Source organism: Suricata suricatta, chromosome 4, assembly GCF_006229205.1.
Source record: "Suricata suricatta isolate VVHF042 chromosome 4, meerkat_22Aug2017_6uvM2_HiC, whole genome shotgun sequence".
Lineage (NCBI taxonomy): Eukaryota > Metazoa > Chordata > Mammalia > Carnivora > Herpestidae > Suricata > Suricata suricatta.
Genome location: NC_043703.1, coordinates 134,697,121 through 134,716,772, shown reverse-complemented (window position 1 = coordinate 134,716,772; position 19,652 = coordinate 134,697,121). Strand labels below are relative to the sequence as shown.

Sequence of the window (19,652 nt, the reverse complement as noted above, 5' to 3'; positions counted from 1 at the left end):
CCCCCCCCCCCCCCCCCCCCCCCGCTAAAGTGGCCACAACAAAAACAACATGAGTAGCAATGATCCTGATTTGTTTTTTTACATTTTTAAAGTTTATATATTTCGAGAGACAGAGAAGGGAGAGGAGGGACAGAAAGAGAGAGGGAGAGAGAGAATCCCAGGAAGCCTCCATGCTGTCCGTGCCGTGTCATGAACCGTGAGATCATGACCCGAGCCAAAACCAAGAGTTGGATGCTTAACCAACTGAGCCACCCAGGTGCCCCCCAAATGATCCAGTTTTTAAAAAGAAAGTAAAATGCTTATGTTATAATGCAGGTGAAATAGTGGCTACATGTAGGTCCATGAACAACCATGTAAAACATTCAAGAGGAAAAAGATTGACAGGCAATACAACTAAACAATCATCATGGTTGCTTAAACAGAGGCAATAGAGTTGTTTTTTTCCTCTATGTTTCCCAGATTTTCTCTAATGTAGTTTTGTTACTTTTATAATTAAATATGGAAAATAAAAATTCTTGTTTACTTTATATTAACCACACTCATTTGATTATGTCTTGAAATCTGTGACCATGTATACAGAGGTAAGCTTGATGATGTCCTAACTCTGAAAACGTGTAAAGTTAGATATTATCTATGGTATATTAGTGATATTTTTGGTTTGTTTTCAATTAGTTGTAAACTAGATAATTAAATCCCCAGGAAGTAATTAGCCATAAAAACATGGCTTCACATATTTCAAGATTTTCCCCCCCCTCTAAACAGTAACAGAAATTACTTCTAACAGTAGTTTTCAAAGCTGTGTGGCTCTGGGCAGGTCATTTCTCTTCCCCTCTCCAGACCTCAGTTGCTTCACCTATAAATGATGAAGCTGGATGAAATAATTTTCTCAGGGCCTTTGGCTCTAACATTCCATGGTTTAATTTACATACATCATAGAATGCATTATATGTCAGACAGATGCTAAGGAGAAGAAAGTTTTCATCTCAGTAATACTCACACCAGCTGTAAAAGACATTCAGATAACTGGAGAAGCTCTCCTACCCTGGGGTAACATTCATGCTCACGTGAAAAGTGTACAAGATCCCAAAAAGTATATAGCCTTGACTTTCTTGATATCCCTCATTTATAAATTATATATGTCGATCAATCATTGGAAAGGATTAAAGTTCTAGATGGCCAACAAGAGAGCCAATGTCCACAACACTAATATTTAAGTGCAGTTTGAACCTGCAGCTTCGTGTCCAATGGTCACTACAACCAGGCCACATTTGGTAAGCACCTCTGTGTGTAGACTACCAGATGCTGAAAGTGGGAACAGGGTCATCCAGGAGCTTGCGGTGGGATGAAATAGTAACAGATGTATTGGCCTTCATATTTGCTCAAGTTGGTTTTTTTTTTTTAAAGTTGTTTTTTTAAGATAATTTCCCTGAAGTATAACCTGTCAATAAAATCAATGGGTCTAAAGTAATTGATATATCCAAAAATAATATATTAAAAACTATATATGAAAATTTTAAATTTTTAAAATTTTATTTTTTATTTTTAAAATTTTTATTTATTTTGAGAGAGAGAGTGAGTGGGGCAGGGGCAGAGAGAGGGAGACAGAATCCCAAGCAGGCTCCATGATGTCAGCATAGAGCCTGATGTGGGGCTTGAACTCAGGAACTGTGAGATCATGCATGACCTGAGCCAAAATCAAGAGCTGGAGACTTATCCAACTGAACCACCTAGGCTTCTCGAACTTTTTTAAAAAAAAATGTTTATTTATTTTTGAAAGTGTGCAAGTGGGGGAGGGGAAGAGAGAGGGGAACAGAGGATCTGAAGTGGGCTCTGTGCTGACAGCAATGAGCCTGATGTGGGGCTTGAACTCATGAACTGCGAGATCATGACCTGAATTTAAGTCGGATGCTCAACCGACTGAGCCACCCAGCCGCCCCAGTTACCTTTACCTTTTAAACTAGAAATTTACTTAGCATCTTCATTCTTCTGAAATTACATAAACCCCAAGCTGCCTCTGACAGCTGTGTTCATTCCACTCATTTTAAGTGAACATATAAAGTAAGTCCAGTTACTTCACCAGTTCTGCTTGCTAACTCTTATTCTTGATTTCAATGGACAGGTCCAGAGAAGAAGGGTGGCCTGATCCAGGGACAATGAAGATGGAATGCTGAAGAGTAAGCTGGAGGAAAGAAGCAACAGGCACCATGGAAAAGACCAAAACAAAGCAAGGTTAGATTTCTCGTATGTCTTGCTTTAGATCTCAAAATTTAGAAAATGTAGGTTTCAGTCTTCTCTTGCCATTGTGTCAAAACATGAGAATATGTTGCCTTGACTATTCTCATTTCCTTGTCATCATGTAATGACCACAAAGAGCACAGACTTGGTGTTGGAGAAACAGGAAATGCTATATCTGTAGTTTGATCTGAGTCGTTATCTTATTTTTCTTAGCAATAACTTTTGGGACTTGCTTCAGAACAACCTGCTGAATCCAAGGCCAAGATACAGATTCAACTACTAAACATCTAACACCTTCTAGGTTAGCCTAGAAACATAAGTTCTCTCTCTTTTTCATCCTTAGCATATAGAATCAAACATATAGAAGTAGTTTCTGTAATCCTCTCCAATTTAGAGATAAGGAAACAGTCATAGAGAAGTCAGGCTTCAATCACAAAGTGTCAAAGTTTGATCTGGGAGCCTGGTCTTGGTTCCCATGTTCTGGTTTTTGCCATGGTACCGGACTGTTGGGACATAGTATAAAATGGGCTAAGTAATCTTTACTTAAACTTGTGTGGGGAGTTGTGGTGATCTTAAACCATCTGGATTTTATAGAACAGCCTTCTGTATGTATATGTTCTGGGCTAAGGTCATGTATTATTTATGAACTTAATCCACGGAGGTCGGCTCCTCTGAGAAAGGGTTTTCTGTACCAGCAGATCTTAGGAGAACAGTATATACACCCACACAACCAAATATTTGCACCCAGGGCTTTCATCTATCAACTGCAGTGTGACACAATGGAGATATAGCTAAATGGATCAGCAATGAGCTGTATGTTTTACATGATTATCTTTCTTCATGACCAACCAATGTGGTTCGGCAAGGTACATTGTAAGCCAAACTTTTTTCTCCCTAGTTTGTAAGCGGTTTTTAAAACCTACTACATCCTTTGCATTTGCCCTGTGTTTTGCAGTCTTTGGTGTTGCCAATACTATTCTTTCTGCCTGCATCCTTCCCCGAATCTTTCCTTTGACAATTCCATTCTACCCGCCCTCTTAATCACTAAGACGGTAAGATTGCCTTAGGTGATCTGGGCAGTGACAGGAGGGGAGAGCCAGAAGTTTGGCAAGGACATTGTATGCAGGCCTCCTGAAAACAACAGAGTGACAACTAGACAGGTGCTGGGGTAGCCTTCCTGACTGTAAAACTACCCCATCAAGTAAACTTCAAGGAAACTTCCGCCAGCCCCAAGGACGTGAGGGAAGCCCTTCATGGGCATTCCCTTCTGGCTGATTAATGAGCGTTCATCACTCAGTTTGGTTGCAAAACTTCCCCACCGTGGTAGAACATTTTTGTTTTGTGTTGTTGTTGTTGTTGTTTCACTACAAGAGTTATATTAAATAGATATGGTTTGGTCACTAGGATGTGAATCTAGAAACCACCTACACCAGCTTATGTTTTGTTCTTGTGTCATTGGTTTCTTGCCATGCAGTCACAGATTTAAGATCCTGGAAGTCCCCTACAGGTGTGTGAAGGGGACAGGGACAGAATGAGTTGTGTCCATTGAACAAAGCTCTTTCTTTCCACAGGAGAGAATGAACATATGCCAATGAATAATCCTTCCACACAGATTTACCAGGTAAGACAACTTAGATTGTTTGGGATACTCTTACGTGTAAAACTGATGACTGTCACTTAAATATAAAGTTTTCGGGCACTCCCCAAGTGCTTCCACATTTGTCAGTGGTGTTTGTTTACTTAACAAGACTTTGAGGTAGGTGGGGCAGAGAGCACCCTTCACTTCCTACTTTTGAGCACACTGATTTTTGAAGGATAACTTATCCAGGGTGTAAACTCCAGCGCCACCCCCCCCCCACATCAGCTCCGCTTGTCTGGCCTTTGGCCACTGTCACTATGGCCATTTAACTGTGCAGTAGCATTTCCGTGAGAGAGAAGGAGAAAGCAAGGTCTGGTTTTTCTTAGTTTGCTCTTGCAGCAGGGAGCAATAAGAATTGAAAGGGGGTTTACATTGCAAATGGTCAAATGTGGTGATAGAAAAAATTTTAAGCTCTTTTTAAATGAAAGTAAATTATAAGAAAGATAAAAGTTCTTCACAACATTTTATAATATGTTTGCAATGAGGGTCACGTTGGTCTGCTTTGGCTCTCTAAACAGTATTTATTTGGCTGCTATCTCTAAATGTACATTTAAAGTAAAATTCTGTCCTTAAAATCATGGAAGTTTATTCTGATATAATATGTAATGTAAAAAGCAGCTGAGGCTAGGAAAATCCATGCTCCTCTCTAGGGGTAAGGCACTGTTATCTGGAATGCATGAGAAGGAAGAGAGAATCGACAGGGCCTGGTGGAAGCTGCGAGAAAAGGTGGTTCCAAAGTTGGTTGTGAGACGTTAGCTTTGGTAAGGAGAGAGGGTGGGGTCCTGGAAAGAGATACAGGAACCCAGAAGAGTAGAGAGTTTAGGGGAAAATGTTATTTAGATTTGTTGAGTTTAAGTGATAAGTAAAGTGAAAATAGCAATAGTTCCCAGAAATATCATGCAAGAGATCATTGCTGCGGGCCTGGTCAAGCAGGCCAACACAGGATTATGAAGTCGTTTTTGTAATCATGTTGCTGCTAGAGCAAGAACAGCACTGGGAAGGGCTAGAGGAAACAGGCTCATTTCAGTTGAATACGTATTTATTGAGCAGTTACTATGTGCAAAATCAACTGCTTGGCCTAATGAGAAATAAAACATGCAACAGACATTCACATTTGATTTTTAAGTGTCCACCACCTAGAAAACATATACAATAAATAGCTCAGACACAGTATGCCATTGGTAGGATTATAACAGAAGCATTGATGTGGGGGAGGGATGAATAAATATTGGCTGAAGGATTTGGAAGAGGCATTTAAGGACAAGCTGATCATTTGGTAAGTAGGGGAGGGTATTTCAAACAGAGGGACCAGCTTGAACAAAGGCCTGGAAGCAGGAGTCAGTCTTTGCTCCGTGTTAATTTGGTACCTCACTTGTCCACGACCTCCCAATGCCTTCCCTGCTCACCTTCCCTCTGTTCACATCTGACCGGTGTGTGGCATTTGAATGAGTGTGAGTATGTCTTTAAACTGAGGTGTGATTTAAAACCTATTATAGATTTTATGTAGGTCACTCCCGAATGTTGGCTAAATATAGCGGCAGCGGGGGTGGCCTCATTCTCCTACTGTATCACAAATCCAAGTACATGTGTTCGCGGTGGAACAAACGGAGCGGTGCAGTGAAGCTGGTCTCCGTGACCTCTGTGAGGCTGTGATGATAACCCCCTCCTTGTCTTAAAAGAACGCTTCCTAAGTCCCAGGCTGTTTACTCCAAGCAACCTTTAACGAAAAGAAGATGAAGGAGAAGCAAAGAAGAAGAGGAAGAGGAAGGAAGGATGCAGGGAGAGGCTAACTATAATAGAATACAGTCTATACCAGAAAGGGAGAGCAAAATATGAAATTTCAGCCATTTTCTCTCTCTTTATTTTATTTTCTTGATAGACCCCCATCCCTGCCTGAAATTATAGCAAATATTAACTTGTTTCTTTCTTTATTATTATTTTTTATTGTGTGTCTCCTTCTCTAGAATGTAAGCTCCAAGGGCAGGGATTTAGTGCGTTTTGCTCTCTGTTGTATTCTCAGCATACAGTACAGTGCCTGGAATATAGTGCACATTCAATAAATATCAGTCGAATGAATGAATGAATATCTGCAAGATGTGTGTATGGCTTTGAGCCAAGAGATCTGATGCACTTATTCATTCTGGTGCCAAATGATGTTTGGGAAATTGTCTGGTTCTTTTGGGGAAAATTGTCTGGTTCTTCTTTGGGTGGGTGGGGTGGGGGGGGAGAAGAGATCCTTACTTCATACCCTAATCCAAATAAACTAAAAAATGGATTAAAGGGCTAGAAATAAAAAAAAAAAGTCAAACCATAAAAGTTTAGAACTAGTGAATATTTATCTTGTCTCTGGAGGTGAAATGTCTAAGTAAAACAGTAGTGGAGAAAATCACAAATGAAAGGGCTAGAGATTTCACCCACATCACAATTAAAACTTTTCCCAACATAAATATATGTTTAACAAATTCAAAGGCAAATAACCAAATGGGGGAAATTCTTACGAGAAATATCATAAGGATTTAATGATACATAAATAGTTGATACAAGCCAGTAAAAAATGAAACTTAAGAGACATCAGTAGATTAAGGGCAAAAGACACAGACAATTTACCAAAGTAAATTTACAGATGGCTAATAAATAGAAGATTGAGGCTTTTGAAGCCTCTGACAATCTAATTAGCAAATAATAAAATAATTAATAATATTTAGTTCTGATGAGTGTGTGTAAATTGTGGAAGCTTTTGTAAGAATTATTAGTTAAAACACAGTAAAAGTGTTGAAATGCTCATACCCCTAATTGGCTCCCTGTTCTTTGGACGAACTTGACCTCCTTGGTGAGTAAGGAACATTGACCCAATCAGGTCATGGAATCTGACAAGAATGAGCGCTACCACCTCCCAGTTCGTTCTAGAATTATTACCAGAGCAGATGAGTCTGTGTGGATACACTGACTGCTCCCTGGTTCACATTCCTTTTGGCTTGGATCCAAGTCTTTCCCACTTCAATCTCATCCTTTGTTCACTGTGCAGAGGCCTCTCAAAGTTCACCCAATCTCTCTTCCAGAGTCAGATTGTGTTGCTTCAGACTGATTAGTTCCTTTTGCACATGGATTTTAAAAATACGATTCCGTTAACATGAGAAGGGCTGATGGACTCGGTCAGGCGAGGCAGCAGATGTGGTAACTGCCTCGTTTAGACCAGCTCAGCTCTCGCCTAATGGTGTGAATGCCAACAGTGTTTTTGGCTCACTTGTAGGGATGTAAATCCTGTAGCTGCCGTCATTTATATTATTTATGTTTTATATGTTTCATCCAAGACATGTTTTTCTAAATGCACTAATTTAGCCCTTTAGGTCAAATACTGTCTAACATCCTTAAAATCCCAGTTATTTCACATTTAAGAACTTATCTTAAGGAAGTAATCTGAAATATGTACAAAGCTTTAAATAAAAGCATTATATGTCAGCATTATTTATAATACTGAAAAGTTATAAACAACATAGATTTCCAACAAGAGTGAATGAGTACACTCTGGTACATCCACAGGATGGAATATTGAGTGACCACTGAAAATAGAAAATATTTCGAAGGCTATAGGAAAAGGCTTATAAGAGTGTTTGGCAAAAAAGGGAGGGAAAGAATCAAATTATATCTGCAGTGTGATTTCAACCATATGAATGTCTGCACTTATATTCATAGAACAAAACAGGAGGAAATGTGCCAAAACATTTGTGGTTATATTAAAGTAAGGAGATTTGAAGTGAATTTTTTTCTTTTTGTCTGTAATGAAAAGAATTTAAGAAAATGAATTACATGCCAAAAGGACCCCTAACTGAAAATCTATGGGAACCAGTCCTACAGCAATAGGTTTCATCATGAAAATGATCATTGTAAGATTTGTAAGTCCTGTCCGAGTCTCGGTCTCTTTTTGCCGTTGGGGAATACATTCTCACGCCAGAGAAATTAATTCTGCTAGGCCTGTGGTGCATTTGGGGATGGATAAGATAAATACTCAGCATGCCACCCTTCATATCAGTGTCCACAGTGCCCAGTAAGAATGGGGGTGGAGAGGAGTAGACTTGGGAAATTTACTCTTGACCATTCGGGCAACTTGCTGCCCACTTTGTGTTTTAAATTACTACATTTATGGGGGTTAACAAAGAGGCCTAAAATTAAGAATATGAGAGCTGGCAGAAAAATCCATGTTTCCTCTCTACAAACCCCAGTTTAGGGGGAAACCAAAGCCACTATGTTGGCAACCTTGCCATCATGTAGCTGCTTCTCACGGAGCCTTTAGTCAGGTGTTGTAGGAACTCAGCCTGCCTTGTGGAGTTTTGTCAGATCTTGACATCTGTGACTCAGCAGGGTTCTCAGTCCCCTGAATATGCCTGACAGTAGTCGTTGACCTTGATAATGGGACAGAATGAAGAACAAGTCTGTGTAAAAAAACCAAGTTGGAGCGACTTGCATAATGTATGAGAATTTAATTTGAGGGATCTTTGGTGGAAAAAAAAAATTGGAAGACATTGATTAAAATTCACCTTGAGAAGAGTTGAGAAGCCAAGAAAGGAAAGAAAATTGAGAAACAGAAATTAAGAACAGGAAATAGGAAGAATTCGGACTCTTCTCCCCCATTTCCTTGAGCCTAAGATGCCCTCTGTGGTGCCCTAGGCTTCGAAGTACAAGTCTTCCCTGAACCTGCCTCCAGTGGGAGCCCGTCTCCAGCGGCAGGATGGAGGGATCATAACCTCTCTAGAGCAGCTTCATGAAAAAATCAACGAGATGAGGAACGTGTTCAACTCGCTGGAGAACAAGGTAGACACCCATTTCTAATCCTTGGGGTGGGCTGTGGGCTGTCAAACGAGAGAGCTGAAGAGAGAGCAGGAAAAAGATGTTAAGTCCGTGCCCTCGGAGTATTTTGTATTCACAAAGGAATGAATAGCCAGTTGGTACTAGAAAACCAGTCCTTTGCAGCCAAAGATTTTGAGCCCCACACGTCTTAAAAGCGACATGTTGTCTCAGGTGTGTGACTGTGCTCACTTACGGCATCCGCTCCCTGGCTGGTCCGCCGTGGTGGTGCCGTTTGTAAAGCAGTAGGGTTACTTCAGTGGTAGGGACCCCAGGGGCTCAAAGTAATATATGGGACAGAAATGGACTCACAGCCTAAAATGGTTTCAAAATTCCCAAAGTCCCTATACAACCTGGCTGTTAGGGAAAACTTAAATTTTTTTTTGAGAGCTGGGGTTCTACAGCTGAGGAAAAGTCCTTCCCCCCATGGATCCTACTGCTGCATTTTGCTCCTGGGAAGAACTCCACAGTGATAATGAAACCTATTTCTGTCAGAGTGGTTCCCTTGCTTTTCAAACAGGAAACCTGAGCGAATTTCAGAGCACGTGAATGAATGTCAGGTTTCCTTCCTTCAATTTTAACACTTGCATAAATTTTGCTTTGATATTATAGGGCTGTTGGTTTTTTTTTTTTATTTCGTACACAGAAGATGAATTTATGTAATGGGAATTACCAGATCAAAAGTAGTTGGCCTGGTGATTTCATCCATTCCAATGACTAGATTAGGACGTGTACTAAAATCCATCACAAAGATTAATTAAAAGTAAAATGACTGGAGTGAAATACAGATTGCTCCTGTTTGTTTCTCTAGCTTCCAGCCCTGAACACGTGGCAGATCCTGCTTTTTTCCTCAGAATGATCTCTCTGGTTCCTCTTGTTTCTCTCTATTTCCAGCCCTTGAAAGAAATCTTTGCGAGGCACAGTGCCTCACAAACCCTATATTTTAAAAATACGGTGGAGGAGATCAAATCATCTGACAGTGGGAGGTGCTTTGCAAGTTGGAATCATTTGGATAACCAGACTCTGGAAATGTTTAGAAATACACATTTGAAGGAATTTTTTTAATTTTGTGAAAAGTTCTGTTTTAAAACAGAGATCTGGAGCTAAGGCTTTCTCTACTTAGCAGAGTGTAAGGTGAAATTTCAAGAAAGTGATGTTATTATCTTATTGTTATATTATCTTGACTTTCTGTCTGTTGAAAATGCTTTTTTCATTTGTTCAATAAAAAAAACCCTGAACTTTAGAAGTGCTCCATTTTCTCCACATTTCTGTTTGTGCTTAACTTTTCGATTTGCCACTTCAAGGGGGAGAAGAATTAAAGTTTCTTGAACACCTTCTATGTGCCAAGCATGCACTGTGGCAGGAAGTTTACCTACATTTATTCATTAAGTCTCCAGACAGCCCTGTGAAATAGGTGTTATAGTAGTTATTTTATGTATGAAGAAACTGCTGTAAAGAGGTTAACCAGCTTGCCTGAGGTCTTACTTCTCATAGGAGAGAGTTAGGATTTGTACCATATCAGACTCCAGAACTGACACCTTCTTTATGGTGTGGAAATTGCCAACAGAAATCCAATGTGCGCACTTCTACATGACCAGTCTTGACTCTTAAAGATAATCCAATACCACTATCAACAACGTGCTGAGCTCCTACCATTGCACCTATTTCCTGTCACTGCAAATGCCATTACCTCCTTTTCCATGACATCATTTGACTATACACACACACATATACACATATATATGGCTTTTTCACTTTCAAAGAAGTTCTCAGATATGCTTAGTTATTACTCTTTTGATCATTTTTTAATTTCTTAAGGAAAAAGAGACTGAATTTCTTCATTTTCTTATAACACTAGGTCTTATAATATGACCCATTCCTTCTTTCATGGAATTGAAAGAGTTACTGGATCAAGATTGTCTTTCACATGCATATGTTGCTTTTCAAGTAAATTACACTTTAATTAAAGGTGTTAGAAGAAACTAGCTGGCAGGGACACCTGTAAACTTAATTAATTGCCTGCTGGCTTGCTTGTCACTATCAAGCTTCAGCACGTGCTGTGTATAAAAGACCCTCTATTCCCTAAATGAATGGGGCCTTAAGTTGTCAAAACTTTAGTCTACTGGTAAATAAATGAGGTCTGTAGCTTTTCAGGAGCCTGGTTTCTGAAACAAAAGGAAAATTCGAGGGGTCGGCAGTGCTATTTGTAATAGTTAATAGCAAACTGAACTCACTCTTGGCGATTGTCATTTAGTTGCAGGCCTTGGCCTCTGAACTGAAAACTGGTTTCACAGAAGCAATGCAAGAACTGACCAGAATCCAACATGGCGAATATGCTTTGGAAGAGAAGGTTAAGAGTTGCCGATGTTCCATGGAAGAAAAAGTTACTGAGATGAAGAATTCGTTAAACTATTTCAAGGTAGCCTCCTCTTCTATTTCCCTGCTAAACAGAGGTTCTTGGTCTTAGTCACACAAGTAAAAAATATCTTTTCATGTAGTAGTCAAATAAAGAATTTTTCCACCTGGCCCATCCATTAATTATCATGCAATAAAATATCTATTTCATGTTTTTCTTTCTTGGATCTGTATGTTAAAATTATAGGCTACAATAGAAATAAGATGATCATCTCTCATTCATTCATTCAACAAATATGTATTAAAATATGTATTATGTATCATGTTGTATCCTTCTGCCTCTTTTACCAGATTAAATACACATCAATTCGTATTTTTTAGGAAGAGCTAAGCAATGCCATGTCAATGATTCAGGCCATTACATCCAAACAAGAAGAAATGCAACAGAAAATTGAACAGCTTCAGCAGGAAAAGCGAAGAGAATCCCGAAAAGTTAAAGCCAAGTGAGTGTCTTACAAAAAATTGGCCAAAGGCAAAGCCAAAAGCAATGGCTTAACCTGTGGCATTTGGAACACCTTTCCTGCTATTGGTATACAGCTAGTTGGCTATCTACTGCTGGAATCTATGGGTCAGCATGTGATGGAGGTTATAGAATCATAGAAATTGGTTGGTATTAGGGCGCCTGGGTGGCTCAGTCAGTTAAACATCTGACTTCAGCTCAGGTCATGATCTGGTGGCTCGTGGGTTTGAGCCCCACGTCAGGCTTTGTGCTGACAGCTCAGAGCCTGGAGCCTGCTTCGCATTCTGTCTCCCTCTCTCTCTCTGCCCCTCCCCTGCTCACACTCTGTCTCTCTGTCTCTCTCAAAAATAAATAAACATTAAAAAACAGAAGTTGGTTGATATTAAAGATTGATGGTGATTAGTACATGGACTCAATATAATAGGAAGTGCAACGCAAATGATAGAAGACAGTATATAGAATTTCATTTAAACTGTGAAAACATAAAATAACAAGAAAGATGTATTTAAAAATAATGATTGGTGTGTTAAGATAGTGGGGTCACCAGTGATTTTCTTTTCTTTTTAAAGTTGTGCTTTTTTTTTTAATGTTTTATTTATTTTTGAGAGACAGAGAGAGACAGCGTGAGCAGGGGAGGGTCAGAGAGAGGTAGACACAGAATCCGAAGACAGACTCCAGGCTCTGAGCTGTCAGCCCAGAGCCCGACCAGGGGCTCAAACCCACGAACCGTGAGATCATGACCTGAGCTGAAGTCGGCCATTCAACCAACTGAGCCACCCAGGCGCCCATGATTTTCTTTTTTTTATTTGTTTTCTAAAATTTCTTGAATGCTACTAGTTTATGACCACTGAAAATTAATTTTTGTTAATAGCTCAACCAGGTTGAATCAATTAAGTTTCACCATTAAACATGTGATAATTATTGTCATGCTTTTAAATAATCACATTTAAATTAGAAATATGCCAGTAATAATTGTGTGATCCTGGAGACTGGCTTAGTGTTTTTAATTGAAGACCTGCTGCTTCCTGGGACCTTTTGTGTTATTTTGTTAAGAGAATGTAAATCATCCCAAGGAGACTGTCACCATGACAAACTCTGTAAAGACTCTGATGACAAGAAAGCCAGTAACAGAAAAATAAAAATATAGGCAATACAGTTAGGATGTAATTTATGCATATTTGAAATTTTTTTCTCCAGCTTTGGTGATGAATTAAGTTGAACCCTAAGAATTGCTAATATCTGTTTTTAATTTACAACAATGGTGATTTTGTATGGTTCAACCTGATCGTTTGGAATTTTTCTTGAATTATTCTGAACTGACTCTCTTCTGAAGTCCTCAGGTATTAAGACCCTTTGTTTCCCTTCCCCAGGAAAACTCAAAAAGAAGAACATGGCTCACAGGCCGGGCCTGCTCAAGCACAAGGAAGTCCTTTCCGTTCCATCAATATCCCTGAACCTGTTCTTCCGAGTGAAGACTTTACAAACCTTTTGCCTTCTCAGGCCTATGAAAAAGGTACAGTTTGCAAATCATATTGAATTAGCCAAGCCTTTCCCCTGGATTCCTAGAGCTTAAGTAATAGTGAGAATGGGTTTATATCTTCCATCCTCATTTTTTAAAAATGCTTATTTATTTATTTTGAGGGAGGTTTTAAGGGGGAGAGAGGGAGATAGAATCTCAAGCAGGCTCCGCACTGTCAGCGCAGAGTCCAACACGAGGCTTGAACTCAGGAGCCCTGAGATCATGAGCGGAGCAGAAATCAAGAATTGGATGTTCAACTTATTGAGCCACCCAGGTGCCCCTGTCCTAGATCCTTATTACAAGAAAATGATGTATTACACAGAATTTTTCCTCTTGTAACTGGAATTTAGAAGAATCCAGAGCATCCTAAGAGACCAGGAGAGTCTGCCCAATTTTAAAAGATTTTCTTTTTGGGGGCTCCGGATAGCCAGAGCTTGTGCTGTCTCCTGGCCAACAGTTGCTAGCACATCCCTGATCTGAGGGGTGATAGAGCAGATGCTAGAAAACTGTCTGTGGGCAGTCCTAAAGAGACCAGCTTTCCATCCAGTTACATCTATTTGTAACCGTGTCCAGTTACACATTTGCTATACTTTGTATGCTCACCAATGTCTAGCAAAGCACTTATACACAGGAGAGTGAATGTAGGCATTAACATTGTTTAGAGGAATTGTCCTCTCTGTCTCTCTCTCCCTTTTTTTCTCTTTTTTTTTGAGTGTGTCACATCTATAAAATCTCCAAAAGAGGCTCAAGGACTTTTGAACCAATTGTCAGCTCCTTGGTGGCAAGGCTGGTGATTTCCTACCTTTTTGGCTGACGAAACAATATATTCATAGACAATAAATGTGCTCTGAATAATTACATTTAAAAATCTAAATCAGAGGACGCCTGGGTGGCTCAGTAAGTTAAGCATTCGACTTGGCCTCCGGTTGTGATCTCATGGTTCGTGAGTTTGAGCTCTGCATCTAGTGAGCAGGGGCCCAGTTCTGGGCTCTGGCACTCTCTCTCCCTCTCTCTGCATCTCATGGGATTCTCTCTCTCTGCCCCTTGCTCACTCAGAAGCTCTCTCTCTTTTCTTCATAAATAAATAAATAAATAAATCTAAATCAGATGGCTTTAACATTTTTTTAAACATTTATTTATTTTTGGAAGACAGAGACAGACAAAGTGTAAGCTGGGGGAGGGACACAGAGAGAGAGAGAGAGAGAGAGAGAGAGAGAGAGAGAGAAAGAGAGAGAGACAGGATCTGAAGCAGGCTCCAGGCTCTGAGCTGTCAGCACAGAGCCCCAGCTCAGGGCTTGAACACACGGATCATGAGATCATGACCTGAGCTGAAGTCAAATGCTTAACCAACTGAGCCACCCAGGTACCCCTAAATCAGATGGCTTTTAATCAGTTTAACTTCTCTGTTTGGATTTGCTTTTATTTCTATAGTTTTTTTTTAAACCTCTTTGAGTAGTTACTTTCGAGACCCATGGGTACGGCTCGGCAAAAACTCCCTGATCCATTTGGGGAATGAGGGGGGTTCATCATGGGTGGTTCTACTTTCTTTGCTCCATGTCTTGAAGAACATGACATAAAAGGGTGACCTTATTAGGAAAGAATACGGGACATTCTTGGAAAGCAGAGGTCAGATCAATGCCAAGTCTGGGGAAACTGAACATATTCACAAGATAAAAGATTTAAGAATGATACTTGTGGGGGTGTCTCGGTGGCTCAGTTGGTTAAGCATCTGACTTCAGGTCAGGTCATGATCTCATGATTCATGGGTTTGAGGCCCCTGTTGGGATTCTGTGTTGGATTCTGTGTCTCCTTCTCTCTCTCTGCCCCTCCCCCACTCATGCTCTGTGTCTCAAAAATGAATAAACATTAAAATAAATAAATAAATAAATATATAAAATGGTACTTGTGAAGTGCTCGATGGAGCTCAGTTAGCTGTGTGGTGGTAACTCCCCCCACCCTAATAGAGGTGGCTTATATAACATAGTAGACTCATAGCTGCTGCAGAATTTGGGAATAATGTGCCATAACCAGACATTCTGGATATGATTGGAGGTAGGTTATGCTAAAACTCAGGATCCAAGGGTTCGCATACCCACTGTTAATTGTAAAATGTGCGATGGTTGCCTAATTGCTCCAAAATGCAGTAGCTTAAAATAGCAAGCATTCATTAGGCTACAGTTTCTCTGAGTCAGGAATCTGTGGCCCAAGGGCTCTCATGATACGGCAGTCAAGGCGCTGACCCTTCCAGTCCCCCTTCGTCTTTCCTTCTATCCACCCATGATCCCAGACGCAGACTTAGGTGGCGGGATACAGCAGTGAACAAAACCACAAACATTCCTGCCTTCCTGGAGCCTTTGTTCTGAAGGAAGCGGACACTGAACAGGATAGATAAAATACTTAGTTTGTCAGTAATAAGGGGAAGATAAACACAGGTGTAATTTTAGAGAGGGTGCCCGGGAAAGACCTGAAGGAAGTGAGGAAGTGAGCTCAGGCACACCGCAGGGAAGACAGGGAACATAATTGGGATTTCAAGGAAGAACAGGAGCACAGGGGCTAAGGCGGAGTGAACAAGGGAGGCAAGAGGAGATGGGCTTTTAAAAAAAAGGAGGGGCACCTGGGTCTGTTGGTTAAGCCTCCGACTTAGGCTCAGCTCAGATCTCACGTTCATGGGTTCGAGCCCCACATCAGGCTCTGCGCTGACAACTAGCTTAGAGCCTGGAGCCTGCTTCCGGTTCTGTGTCTTCTCTCTCTGCCCCTTCCCCTCTCATGTTCTGTCTCTCTCTGTATCAAAAATAAATAAAACATTAAAAAAAATTTTAAATAAAAAAAAGAAAAAAAAAACCCTTCTGTACACTTCACTCCTACCCAGCCCTTCTTTTGAAAAATAAATAAATAAATAAAATAAAATAAAATAAAATAAATAAAAAAAGAAGGAAACGGCAGGTAGAGAAGGGGGCAGATATTTTAGGGCCTAATGGTTATAATAGAGCCTTTGGCTTATGGGAAACCACTGGAGGGCTGAGCAGCAGAGTGATTGGGTCTGACTTACATATGAACAGCAACGTTCCCGCTCTGCCCATCCTCACCACCCTCACCATCATAGTTAAACAATAATTTAGCTCTTACTGTGTGTAGTTTACCCATAATAACGGACTTAATTCTTACAGTAGTCTATGAGGTAAGTGCCACTTAATATATCTTTTGACAAATGGGAAAATAGTGCTTGCCACTATATTGAAATTTTATTATTTTGTCTACTGCTTCGTCTCCCTCGGTAAACTGTCAGCTGTGAGTCTGTCCCCAGGGTCTGGCTCACAGAAGGGGCCAGCCCCTGTTAGTGGAATGCATGCTGACTTAAAGCTTTCCCTCCTCTGCAGCTCAAGAGTCCAGGTCCATGCATGTAGGAGACAGTAATGTGAAGGGGATGATGGGTCCTGGTAAGTGGCTCTGTTTTTAGTTCTCTTTTCTCTTCTGGCAATTTTACCCTTTCTCTGCCTCCACCTTCCCTGTTTCTACTCCCTCAGTCCCAAAGCAGGCATGAAAGAACTCAGGCAAGAGAAAGCACTATGGTTCTAAGAATCCAAGATGCATGGTGGAGTTAAACTCAAGAAGAGAGACTCAGTTAAAGCCAAGGAGAGAGAATAGGCGGGGATATTTAAGACAAAACCAGTATTCCTGGTTCTTTCTGGCTTATTTCGATTCTCAGTGAAATAACATTCATCGAGAACCTACAGGTGTATGTGGCGTGACCCAAGTTTTCTGTGGACACAATTTATAGTTTATTTAATTTAAAAGTTATTTGCTTACCAGACAATTCACCAATATTTTATATATGATTTCATCTTCCCTCCCTCCATTCCTCCTTCCTTTTTGTACCTTACCATTATCCAAGGGAGACCAAGGGAGACCAATTCCACAAGAAAACATTGTTTGGCATCCTTCTTTTGTATTTTTTCCCCCTGATGTGCTCACCTAAAAAGAAGGAGATACAGGGAGTCAATGCATACCATTACAAATTAATTATAATATAATATCAATTTTTAATTATCTTTTAGTGTTTATTTATTTTTGAGAGAGAGAGAGACAGAGACAGAGACAGAGACAGAGTGGGGAAGGGGCAGAGAGAGAGGGAGACACAGAATCCCAAGCAGGCTCCAGGCTCTGAGCTGTCAGCACAGAGCCTGATGTGGGGCTCGAACCCACAAACTGTGTGATCATGACCTGAGCAACACAGGTGCCCCTATAAATTTATTTTTTAAAGTGCCTTATGTAGCAGTGACTACATACAAAGAATAAAGGATGTATATAAGCCAGAAAGAAAGAGAGATGATCCTTTGTTGACTGTGGAAACTTTTAATCCTTAGTTGATATATTTAATCCTCAAGGGGGGATAGTTGTACCCAAACAGGGTCAAAATATTTAAGTTAATAACAAACATAATTTAAAAAAACCCCTCAGATATTGATGCCAGGTGTTATCTTTCAGGAATGAACCCAACAACTCCTGAAGCAGAAGAAAACATTAAGTCTTGCCTTTCCGCTGATATCCAGCCCAAGGGCCATCTCTCATCCGGTGTGTGGAGGCAGCCTAAGGATGGTAAAGAATGGGGAGAGGAATATGTCACAAAAGACCACCCAGATAAACTCAAGGAGGCTGGCCAGGGCAGACACAGCTCCCTGGAAAATGTTTTATGTGAAACCTCTTTAGCCGGTAAGTCCCAGAGGGGAATGCGGGCTAAAATTCTGAAGAACAGGAAACCTACAGGCTAGAATTCTTGCAGTGTAGATTCAGTGTTGATAGGACACCACCTGCTCTCCGGTTTCCTTTTCAGTGAACACAAAAGCCTATAGAGGGAAAGGCACTCACCTGAGGTCACATGGCCAGCTTGGGACCACAACCTTGACTCTGGGAATTGATGACATCTAGAAATGTGGTGCTTTGGGGGGAAAAATGGCATAAAGTTGGTGGAGAAGAGGGCAGAATTTTGTGAACTGTTTTGTCAGTGACGCCTAATCTTCCGTGTGTGCATCTTAGATCAGAAGTCGGCCACCAGAATACCAAATGCTGCCACAGAGTCTGTCTTCCCTCCTTACTTGTTTCCTTCCTTCCTCTCCTTTCTATCAGTAATTGTACTGAACACTTATATGGCACATAATGGCATTTCCCTCCGACTATTTTGTGGAAGGTAATTTTAAAAAATTAATTTTATTACCAGACATATGAAAAAGTACATAGTACTAAAAGGTTTATTATGAAGAATGCAGCAACCCCTTTAAATTGCTTTCACAGTTTCTTCTGGAACTTGCTTTCGTGTTTTAAAACCAGTTTATGCTGCTTTTTTTTTTAAATCAGTACTTTACTGAGGGTGAATTTACATAAAGCAAAATTCACAAAACTTAAGTTTAAGCTTATTGGCCTTTTTAAAAATAAATAATTCTGAGATGAACATTCCTTTTTTTAAATGTTTATTTATTTTTGAGACAGAGAGAGACAGAGCTTGAGATGGGGAGGGGCAGAGAGAGACACACACAGTCTGAGGCAGGTTCAAACCCACGAACCATGAGATCATGACCTGAGCTGAAGTCGGACCCTTAACTGACTGAGCCACCCAGGCGCCCCGCTTATTGGCTTTTTTATATGTCTGCATGTCCCTTTGTGATCACTCTCTGGATCAAGATATACTGTATTTCTGTTCCCCCAGAGTGCTCTCTTACGCACCTTACCACCCGAAGAACTACTATTCTGACTTCAGTCACCATAAGTTAGTTTTGTTTGTTCTTGAACTTCATAAGGAGGGAATAATACAATGTATACTCTTTTGAGTCAGACTCCTTTCTCTCAATATAATATGCTGTGTGTCATCCATCCATTCAGTAGTTCATCCCTTTTTTCAATCACATTTAATACATTTACCACAATTTGCTTATCTATTTTCCTGTTGATAGACATTTGGATTGTTACCAGTTTAGGGCCATTATAAATAAAACTGATACGAATATTCTCATCTCAGGCTTTTTTGGATGTATGCCTTCATTTCTCTTGGGTGTCTCCCTAGGGGTGAAATCTCTAGATTATGGGACAGGATTATGACTAACTTTGAAGAAAACATCAAACAGTTTTCGAAAGCAGTTGGGACATTTCATACTCCTACCACTGAGAATTTTGGTTGACAACTTTCCCAATATTTAGTATGGCCGATCTTTGAAATGTTGGCCATTCTCATGGGGGTGTACTGGTGTAGTTTCAATTTGCACTTCCCTGATGACTAATGGTGTTGAACATCTTTTCACATGCTAATTGGTTATTTGTACATCTTCTTTTATGAAGTGCCTCTTCTTCTTATTAATTACTAGGATTTCATAATATATTTTGGATATGAGTTCTTTGTTAGAACTATGTGCAAAGAATATTTAATTCTGGTATGTGGCTTGCCTTTTCACTTTAATAGTCTTTTGATGAACGGATGTTCTTAATTTTGATCAGGTTTATCAATTTTAAACTTAAAATTTTTAAAAAATGTTTATTTATTTTTGAGAGAGAGA

General features: G+C 40.1%; 1 protein-coding gene across 1 annotated transcript in view; it reads left to right on the top strand.

The window, feature by feature from the left end:
- ARHGEF33 (Rho guanine nucleotide exchange factor 33) overlaps positions 1 to 19,652 on the top strand; it is a 73,909-nt gene that overhangs the window by 23,711 nt on the left and 30,546 nt on the right. Inside the window, 7 exon segments of the mRNA XM_029937900.1 lie at positions 2,120 to 2,229; positions 3,807 to 3,856; positions 10,971 to 11,135; positions 11,453 to 11,574; positions 12,962 to 13,104; positions 16,488 to 16,547; positions 17,596 to 17,820. Coding sequence (XP_029793760.1) covers positions 2,205 to 2,229; positions 3,807 to 3,856; positions 10,971 to 11,135; positions 11,453 to 11,574; positions 12,962 to 13,104; positions 16,488 to 16,547; positions 17,596 to 17,820 — 790 coding nt within the window. The 5' untranslated portion in view covers positions 2,120 to 2,204.